Source organism: Ammodytes marinus, assembly GCF_949987685.1.
Source record: "Ammodytes marinus genome assembly, chromosome: 1".
NCBI classification, from domain to species: Eukaryota; Metazoa; Chordata; class Actinopteri; order Uranoscopiformes; family Ammodytidae; genus Ammodytes; species Ammodytes marinus.
Window position 1 is genome coordinate 21,102,665 of NC_137230.1, and position 11,190 is coordinate 21,113,854.

The 11,190-nt window shown below is 37.4% G+C and overlaps 1 protein-coding gene across 1 annotated transcript in view; it reads left to right on the forward strand.

The window, feature by feature from the left end:
• kif18a (kinesin family member 18A) overlaps positions 1-161 on the forward strand; it is a gene marked incomplete at its 3' end in the record, with an annotated part of 43,826 nt that extends 43,665 nt beyond the window's left edge. Inside the window, exon 18 of the mRNA XM_080028518.1 lies at positions 25-161. Coding sequence (XP_079884644.1) covers positions 25-161 — 137 coding nt within the window. The remainder of the gene's footprint in view (positions 1-24) is intronic.
• Positions 162-11,190: the final 11,029 nt, after the last annotated feature.

An 11,190-nucleotide genomic window follows, 5' to 3' on the forward strand; every position in this document is an offset into this window, starting at 1 on the left:
TTCTTGTTTTGTCTCTGTCCTCAGGTTCAGAGGAGAACGAGCCTCGAAGGGTCGTGAAAAGCATTTCTGAAGGAAATCTCAACATGTTTGAACCTCAAAGATCCAAGTCCATTTTCTATAAAACATCCCAACAGTTGAAACGAGTGGCCAAACGATTGTAAAGCAACATTGTGTTCACTGTATTTAAAGAAAGAAAACATTTTCACTTTTCACCCTTTAAAATCCGTATTTATCTTTTATTTTTTTTATAATTTCTCAAATCCCAAAAGAAACATGTTCTATTGTGTAGGTTACACCAACACAAATGCTAATGTTATAAGATTAAATGTTATGTAGTTTGCATCATTCTGTTATGCACTTCGATTTAGCCTTACGCTGCAGGGAAATCATAATTGAATGAATAAGAACATTGTATAGTTATTTTAGCGTTCTACATTTGTCTTTTCTAAGTCTACCTTTACATTTGAAAATATGTTTTAAAACTCATGTGCACACTAACAGCAAGAAATAAAACAAACTGTCCTGTTGATGTTCTGTGTTTTACATTGATCACTCTACCAGTGACCACACATTTTGATGAGCAGCTAATATAATAGGTAGAAAATACCACGACTGCAAAGGGAGGAATGGTTCTGTTTTTAATTTTTTATTCTGTCTTTTTTTTCTTGTACAGTTAATGACATGGTTATAGATAGTTCACAATAAAATGTATTGTAACAGAATCTATGGCTGATTTATGTTTAATAAATATCTTTCTAAAATGTAATATCAGCTTTTTTGCTACAGAGTTTCGATGTGGTTTTTTCAATGTGTGGGTTACGAGAGGTTCCAAAAAATAAATAAAAGGATATGTTCGGAGAAGGTAAAAATTCAAAGGCAGGAGAAATGTAACTGTCCTAGGGTTGTCCTAGCATGACATGCTAAAATAACTTTCTCCTCTTATTAGTGAGGGGGGGGACGTCCGATTCTAAAGTTGAGCCCAGACTGTCGCGATTGATAGAATGTTGTAGGTCTCCAATAATGCTTTGAGGTGATTTTGGATGGTAAGTGTATTTAACAAATCAACACAGTAGAGACTCCACATTCAGTCTTAAGATGTTTAACCACCAACCCAAATACTGCTGTCCAAAACGTAAGATTTGCAGTTTTAAGAATAGCTACGGGTATAGAAAATGATTTCCAATTAGTATTTATTATTTATTTCATGATTTATACCAGTTATTTCCAAACGGGGGCACATGGTAACAAGCGATCACTGAAGTCGAAATAATCAAAAGAAACTTAATTGATAAATAGTAGAAATTGTGATCTTTGCATAAGAAACAGAAATGGCTTATTTTGACAATGTATCCATCACTCATAGCCAAGGGTGTCTTGATACATATATATGGCTAAGCATTAAAAAAAGTAATGGATGAAATGGCCTATTAGGGTAGCTGTGGCAAAGTGGGTAGGGCAGTAGTCCACTGGAGTGCAGGGTCGGTTGCTCGATCCCCTGCCTTCAGGCCATATGTAGAAGTGTCCCTGGACAAGACAGTGAACCCCGTTAGTGTGCACCCTGCGTGATAGCTGCTGCTATTGGTGTATGAATGGGTGAATGTGTACTAAACAATGTAAAGCACTTTGGGTCTGCACTATAGCACTATATAAGTGGAGTTTGTTTATTATTTCAACCATTTAGTTTTTATTAACAGGTTAGAGTGATGAATAAATTGAGATAAATTGATAAACAGAAGAAAAGCTTTTGAATAAAAGGTTTAAAAATTTGGTAAAGGGTCATATAACATTTGCGTAAAGTAATTGGTAAACAGTGGAAATGTATCTTAACCATTAATCAGTGACAATTAAATTTAGCTGGCTAAACAAAACAAAAAAATTGATAAATAGTTGAGATAGTTAGTAAGAATAACAGATAAAACATGCGTTATGTAATGGCTGAACAGTTAATTTAAAAAAAATTAATGGTTGTGATGGATAGCTAAAAATAAATCTATAAATAGTTTAAATACCTAAATGATAACGGTCGATATTGTGTGCTAAGTAACAATAAAGTTGGCTTGAAATAATTGATTAACACTGGAAATACTTGTTAAATGTTAAATGTGATGTATATACATTTGAAATAATTAAATTATTCTTAGCTATTCATTTAGCCGACATATAGGTATAAACAAATATTGTAAAAGTATTGAAAAGTCAAGCTACTATCACATTATTATTGGCATGTTTCATAACAGACTTGGTAGAAATGGAATATAATATTCATAAGTGTGTTTTAAATGATCTAAAATCGCTTAAAAATAAAAGTAGTTTTTTCTTTTATTTCCTTATAATGAGCGTTTTATATCTACATAAGAGTGGGGCTTGCCACCATGGAGGCTGCCATTTTGCACTGCTATGATTCTACAGTAGCACAGAATGGACACACAATGGCCATATGCATTTTTAGAGAAGGTGTCCTTGGGAAATGCACCTGTTGGAAGACAAAGAAAAAGTCAAATAGAATAAATAACTAAATACATCTTCACTTCATCACTTGATATTGTGGAAAAACTTGAGGCAGTGGTGGATGAAGCCATCTTTAGTAACTAGATTCCTGTCCTTGAAGGCCACTGTAATAATAATAATAATAATATATTTAATTTATATAGCGCTTTTCTCGCACTCAAAGCGCTTGTAGGGTCTGTTATTATTCTAAAGCAGTGGGGTTACCCAGGAAGCGTTGCATTTTAGAACTTTCACCACTAGATGTCACTAAATATTCAGATATATCACACTGCACCTTTAATATCTACTTTTATATCATTAACCATGTTTAAATCCAATAAATTGACCAAGGATGAATTTTGTATGAAGGTATAATTGTGCTAATGTGAAAGGTCTGTGGGGTAAACAAAAATGATCCACTCTATCTACCACTTTTAAATTGTAGGCTATTTAAATTAGCTTTTTCTAAGTTGCATTTTTATCTTGTTCAGATGTGACGAAAATCCATGAACAAGCTTTATTTGTGAAAAAAAAGAAAATAAAAAAATATCAAACAAATCACTTGGATCTATGATGAGGGTGAGACCACATTGCTCTGTCTGGAGAGAACTAGACTTGTCACTTTGAATTCAGTCTTGCAAGTTACAGTGGCACAGCATTCAGTATGATCTTTATTTTTAGCTCAGGAGCTCAATGCATATATCAGCACTGTACTGCGCAAGCACTGACACCCTCTCATGCGCTCATTCACAAGAATCTCTTCATTTTGTGTGTGAGAGAGTGAGGGAGGGCGGGAGATAGTGTGTGCGCACACGGGGAGGCAGGTCTTGGCTAAAGTTTATTAACTTTCTCTTAGCCAATGGGGCGCCTAGTGCGTTTTTCCTGCTGACCAATGGGACAGATTGAGAGGTTGGAGGTGGGTGTTGCTTAGCAACTGCAGGTAGAATCTCAGATCATGTCGGACCTATTGTTTTATCTTGCCTCCCTGAGAGACATTACATGCTATGTGTTGTGATTTGTTAGTAAAAAAAACCTCTGTGCAAATGCGTCACAAAGTTGTTAACTCTATTTTTGTATCGTTAAACAAAGATCACAGTGACTTTAATGGCATTTTGCCCTCTAGTCAGAACAAGTGTACTTGATTGTCATTATGTTAGTATATGTCTTGTTTTCATTGCCAAGTCACTGGAGTAGCCTACATCCAATTGAATATTGATTCTACTGTTTTATTTTCTTTGGCTTGATTACAGGGATAATAATGTCCTGAAAAACCATGTAGCGTCAGAGATGAGTGGTTATGACCATAGACAACTGACAAGGCTTAGAATAAAAAAGTTTCTACATGTAGATGAAACGTCAGCACTTGCTCTTGAAGTGTTTGCAACACTTCATGAGCAAACACCCCCAGATACCATCACACTACTATACCCAAACACACAGGCAAAGTACTGATGCAATCAATTAAATCTCTGTATTCTTATTCTGATGCAGGAAACATTGAGTGTGAGGTCAAATTAAACAAGTTTTGGGTAAATACAGCATTTGAAAAGAGGCATTTATGGATCTATATGCGTAGCCAGGAAGAGAGAAAACCTGACTGCCGCATTCTAATATAAGCATATGATCCCTCCTCCAATGTTCCTGACTCCCACAAGGCATCACGTCACAGCTGTGAACTTTTAGTTTCCTGTCTAATTAGATGACCCCATATCTTACAGCAATATGTCATGGCGGAATAACTTGTGGAGCACTTATACCAGTGCTCTCTTTTACCACTAATATTGTGGCTTTGTTTTAACTCCTGTTAGCCTAAAATGATATGTACATGTCACCTGGGAATAGGTATACTGTACATGTTGATTGCATCTGATTTTTGTGTGAACGCACTGAAAAATTAAGCTTAATAATTCAGATTTTTAGGGGGACACTGATGCATTCATGGAAAGTTTAATTGATTTTGTTCCCTTTGTTAATAAAGATACAAAAAAAACATTAGAAGGGAAAATGTTTGACCTGTCTCTGTGCTGTAGTAAAAAATCAAATGTGTTTTAATTTTCATTCAAAATTGTAGCATCATATAGTTTGTTTTCACTCATGGTCTCGTCTCGTGATGCCAAATGCAAATATTTAAATGGGGTTTATGGAAATTCCTGGGAAACATACCCTGGATTTGGCATGTAAAGTAGGGCAAAGGAGATTGTTGTGTACACCACGTACGTTTGTGTCCAGTATATCCAACAGTGAGAAGCAAAGGAATAGAGAAACAAGTATAAAATAATTGCTGTTTTGTCCAAAAGTTTGGAGCACATTTGGGGAGATACTTCAAATCAAAAGGCTGTCAAACAAAGTGACTCTGGACAAGGTACGTCTATCACCTTTCACACAGGTTTAAACTAGTGTTAAAATGATTAATCAATCAATGGACGAGTCAGTCGGCAGAAAATGAATCACCAATATTTAAGTTAGTTAACTAGCATACAGTATACTGTACTGTGAGAATGTGGTGCTTTTTATTTATTGTTATGTTTTGTTCAGTTTTTACTTCTGAAGTTTTGTACACAACTACATTTTGTTGTTTGTCACTTTTTTAAGAAGAACACCCAATGAAGTTGGATATTTGGTTGACATGGGGAAAAAAGTTAGGCTCTGTTAATCTGAGCCAACATCTATCCTCAATGAGATCACATGCAAACTGCCAGTCACATGAAACTCAGGGAACTAGATTGCTTCTTTTTTTTTTTTTCCTCTGTCGAATGTATTGTTTTGCACACATGACGTGCATGAAAATCTATCTGATAACGTGTGTATTTAGTGACCGTCTTGTTCAGAGATGTCTCATGTTATAATCTCCCTCTACCTTTATACATGGCAAACAAATTTGGTGTGAAAACAATGTGGCAGCAAATACATGGCTCCCTTTATCAATAGAATACGTAGCCGACTGTTGGCAGGACCTTGTGCTGTGGTTATAGTGATGGGGGAAGGGGGCGGGATTTACAGTTTCATTTACCAGGTAATGTCTCCTGTTGTGAAACAATGTGACAGAAAATCAGTACAGCTGTGATGGCTCAGCAGTGTTCTTTGCCCCTCTGCTTTCTCCTCCAAGCACTTATCCAAAGCCCACCTCAAACGTACTGTATGTAGCCTGTGGATGACTCATCCTTGGGAGAATGGGCTGTATGGTGCAGGTAGCCTTGCAAATAAACATTTCAAGATTTGCAGAGTCTACTGAAGTACTTTGCCGACTTACAGTCTGAACCCACAGATCGCAAATACAAACCTCTGACAAACCAATTCTGTATTTTCCGCTCTTAAGCAGACAGTGTAAAATACCCCCGTGTGTATGTGTCCCTTCTGTGTCACACATGTAATGACTTTATCCATAAAACACATAACACTGAGAAATTGGTTAAGGCTCTAGTGTTTTGTGTCATTTAGTTTATTGAAACAGTAAATTTTGTCATCATTGCACCAATTGCCATGGAGACAGGGTTAAGTCCCAAGCCTACTGGTATTATACGGTGCATGAGTGTATGCTCATTACCCTTTACCGCAACTTCGAGGAACCACTGCACACTGAGTGGTTGGTCGACTCCACCTCTTCAGGATGGTGAGGGAATATGCAGCCATTCAAATGAATTTAGTTTCTCGGCAACCCTTCACACCTGTTCCCCTTCAAACATCCTGTAAACCCTCCCATGTTCTGCTCTGTCGTTTCTGCTTGTGCTGTTTGTATTATGAAGTCTTTCAGTAATGAGGGCGGTGGGGTTCTTCACCTGATGACGATGTTGCTTAAGTGACGCTTTTGTGAGAGCTCTGTTTAATAAGTCTTGATAAATCCCGGTGGGAAAAATGTTTTCCTTGTTTTGGAGCAGTGGCTTGTTTTCAATACCACTCAGCATGTTCTTCTTCTGGGGCAAATATTAACAGTAGAGTGGTGTTGTTGCCTTATTAACACTTTTGGCTTGTCACCCCTTTAAACGAAGCTACATCCACATGCAACACTGTCACATATGTCTACAGTTTATGGCCAGGGAAACAAAGGGTGAACACACCTTCTCAGATAATTTCATTTGAACCATTTTGGAGGCTTGAAATTTCAATATTATTACATTTAATTAAGAAAATATTTAAATCAAACAATAAGTTTATGTGGTAGCTACAAAAAATATTTTTCTGATTCCTGTTTTGTTGGCCATTTCGTGACCCCTCAGATTTGCAATCCCTTGGAGGGTTCCGACCCTCAAATTGGGAGCATCTCAAGTGCAGTTTGTATAATGACCGACAATCAACCTTTTGTTGGGTGATGGTGCTAAAACCTAAGTGATCATCATAATGCAAATTTCATATAAGGCGGTGTAGACAGCTGCCTGACAAGTAGCAAAGTTAATTTCTCAGTTGTGAGAAATTCCAACTGCAGGGGAAAGTGACACCTCAACACAGACCCTCTTTCCATCCTTTTTATTCAACAATTTAACAACTTTTTATTCAGTCTGTACGGTTTAGACTGGACTTTGTTGGCAGGTTTCAGACTGCACTTGATTCACATCTGTATCACTCTTATTTTGTTGCACCTGTTGAGGAACTGCAACTTGACACCTTTATTGTTCTCATTAGTGCGTAAATAGTTTGGTCGCCTCTGGTGATATAACTGTGAAGTGGGAGAAAATTTAAGTTTTCCTCCGCTTTGTTTCTCAGAACACAGAAAAAGAACTAAAAATATGTTGTTTGTGGGCATTTTCTGAAAAGTCGATACTATTGACCTTCTTGAGAGGAACATTTGAAAACATGTGAGAATGTAGAGCTTTAAATCATTTGTGTGTACACCATTTTAAGAATGTGTATAAGGTTAGCATAAAATAATTAATGGAAGCAAGAGAGATTATCTGGTGCGATGAGGACTGAGCCTCTAGGGGGACGCTCTAACCACTACACCAAGAGCGCCCCTATATATTTTTTAGGGAGTTTTTTTTAGGGGGAGTTGCATGTTTACAGAACTGATGACGTTTGCATTTCTAAAATAAACACTGTGATAAAGAAAAACTGATGAGTACAGGATATGTATTTCATTTTTCCTCTTGCAAGTCATTTTGTAATAATATATAATAATTTCACTTTATGCAATATCAAGATCTCTGTCATGACAAAGTAACTCTCACTGAGGGCTTACAGCTCCAATAGCCACACCACGAACGCCCTGAGTTCTCATTTTCTCAAGTGGCTTGACACTGTCATTGTAATAACACTGCTGAAAAGTGACAGCATTTGCCCAAGGTACATATCAGAATGTGACAACTTATGGCTCACATTATTAAAATAAATGATCCGTGCCCATGTCAGTTTTTTATCATAGTGTAATGCTAACCTTGTACCTTTCTAATTAAGGTGTTAACCAGTTAAGTGCACAGATAGGAAACAAGGGGGGCTGACTTCATGCCCTTGTGCCCCCAGAGTCCAAAAGTACCCTTTCTTATAATAAAATAAAAATTAAATATAAAGACAGAAATGTAGTAATGTCCATGAGAAATATGACTTCATATCAATTTAGAAAGTACTCCACATGCCCCGTCCTTGTAAATTAACTTTGCTACTTGTCCTGACTTGTCATGTAAAGCACACATCAGCCCCACCCCAGTTCTGCTATAGTAAATTATATCACCTTGGTAGGTAGGCACTTTTTTTAATTATGAAACCAACCAAAACAAGTCAGAGAGAGAAATGGCACATCAATCAAATACAAAGACAATGTCCAAAGTGTTCCTGTTTAAATCTTTATCTCTATTGTATTTGACAGCGACAGTGAATATGCAAGATTTAGCCAGAAGGTTAGTTTTAAAATACAATTGTGCCCTTTTTTGTTGTTGTTCTTACTGCATGAGCCCATGCCCCCCAAAATGTATGTGCATGACATGGCCATGGTGTTACCACGGATAAAGTATAAGCTACTGTATATAGGCTAGATTGATGCAGATATAGCTTAAGTAAATTTTCATCTGCCTACCATGGCCTTTCAATTTTAAAAACCTGCAACTGCCTTGCAGAGAAGAAGAAGTTTCCAATTTAAACCGGCCTTTAAAAACTCTGTGAACTCTAAGAAATCATGATGAATGTGCAACTGACCACACTTATCATATCCCCTCCCACTTCTTATGTGTTCATCCTTGTAATGGACGTGGTAGAGTGGCGTACTTTGCCACTGACACAGAGGACTTCTCTTTCAGATGACATGAAGCTGCATTTCCAGGCCAAAGCGCTTGTTTGATAAATAGCCTGCGTGGCTCCAGGCGCACAATGTGTCTCAAAGACTAAAAATGTGGCCTCCGACACACAAACTGTACACAGACACACACACAAACACACATGCTCTTAAACTCCTACTGTACACAGAAGCACTATGTCTCTCTCTCTCTCTCTCTCTCTCTCTCTCTCTCTCTCTCTCTCTCTCTCTCTCTCTCTCTCTCTCTCTCTCTCTCTCTCTCTCTCTCTGTGCCTTTTCCATGATTAAGAAAACAATATCCAGCTTATAACTGCAAGTTAGTCAGACACCCACACTCATTTGCAGCGAAAAGCAAATGACCCTGGCGATGACTCATTGCATTCACTCAGAGATTCGCTTTATTCACACACTGAAATCTCCTAAGGCAGAGTGAGGCACCGTTTCTTGCCGTCGTGCCTCTAAGTGAACTTAGGTGTGTCTTGACGTTTTTTTCTCAAATGTATTTTTTTTTTAAATACAATCAATCAAAAATAGCACAAGACGTAATTGCATTGAAATCAGACACCAACACACACACACACACACACACACACACACACACACACACACACACACACACACACCTTACAATTAAAAAGGGCTCCCCTCTCCTGTGATCACAGTGGGCTATATAATATTTCTGACCAATTACTAATTAGGTGTTACTCAGAAATAAACCTGTCATTATAATTAAAATAATAAGCTTAAAACTGCTGTGATAATTATTGTGCTGATAATGGTGAATGTATTTTATTCGCTGTCCGTATTGTCGAATATACAGTAAAACTATAATTACAAACACTCTCTACCTTTTCCTTAACCAGGAATCCCCAATAACTATAGCAAATGTATTATAAGTCAGATTCATAAATCACAACATTAAGATTCAGGTAACGTCTATCTTGTTAATCACTTCAAGACTCCTCAGGAATCATGTATATGTAGAAACTGTAAGTGATAAATGTTTTAAACACATTTAATATAAATTGTAATTAAGAAAAAATACTTTTTGGGGGCAAATCAACAGAATTGAACATCATCAACACATTTGCAGAACTGCAATAATGCATACAATATCAAAATATTAAAATCACAGCTGAAAAAATTGTTGTGATGAACAAAATAATTTCCTCCAGCTTCTCAAATTTAAATGTTTGGTGCTCCTGGTTGTTTCCTGTGATAGTAAACTGAATATGTGTGAAATTCTGATTTGATTTTATATTTCACAAACTATCGACTGAGAAAATAACCAGAAGAGGAATTTGTTTGAAGAACATTAGATGCCTCCACAGTATGTTTTAGTGTTGACAAACTTTTACTTGCTTTTGTCGATCAGAGCCAAAAAGGAGCAGAGGACTTCCATGTGATTCAGATGGGTTTGTGTAATTGTGAGTCGTGCCAGAGTGTGTGCGGGCGGTAAAACTACTTTCTTCCTGTTCTTTTTTTTTCCTCTTGGCAAGTGTCCTGGTGATTTATTTCACAGGAATGTGAGAGATGCCGATGACAGAGGTTTCAAGAAATGGAAACCCAAAACAGACAAAGATTACTTAAGGCATCAGTGAAACACATCCAGTCTGTCAGACCACAGTTTGTACAAGGCACTTCAAAAAAAAAGGAAAAAAAAAACCTGAATGAACCCGAGACTCATTTTTGGGCATTAGGCCTTAGGGCTGCAAGTGTTATCTGGCTGCATCAAGTTTACTTTGTTTAAGAGAAGAAAGAATAGTGGAGTGTATGTGGGAGGGAGTGTAACGGGAGTCTTTAACAGGGAGTAAAAGGGACTGAAAGGATTTTTGATCCAGTGATATTATATATCTGTCCTGGTCAGGGCAGACAAAAGCACACAGCAACCCACCAGAGAGCAAAGCATCCATCTGAATAGCATGTATATTCTTTGCAGTGTTGTACATCCATAGGCTTTGTGTGGCTGAATTTGGCTGGTAGGAGGCACAAAGGAGGCAGTTTGTTCGCCCATGACAAGTGTGCTTTTATTTGTGGCGGCCCTTTGATGTATAGAGAAACTTTGGCTGGGATATCCCTCGCAGACAAATGCACTAGAAATCCCACTCCTTTGTATTATCCTTAACAATTCCCTCACAATTCACGGCAGGGCTTTTATTCCCCTTCAAGACCTTTATTTTAAGCTCCGTGCCAACTGTCTGTCTGTCAACTGTAATGGGGAATCTTGTTTGACTTTATCGTACAGAGGGGAGGAGGATTGATTGGGAGTTGGGGGCATGAAGTTCAGATATGAAAAACATTGTTTCTCAAGACAGGTTGGTGTTTCTAACGTTTAGACAAAGAAGAGGTGTCAAAATGTGTGCACATATTATAACCGTAGATGGCAAAATCCTTTCTCACCTCAAGATCTTTCTAGTAGCTCTTTCTGGAGTTTAATAATTTCATCTTCTTCAGCAGATGTAGTTTGCACAGTTGTAATACAATTA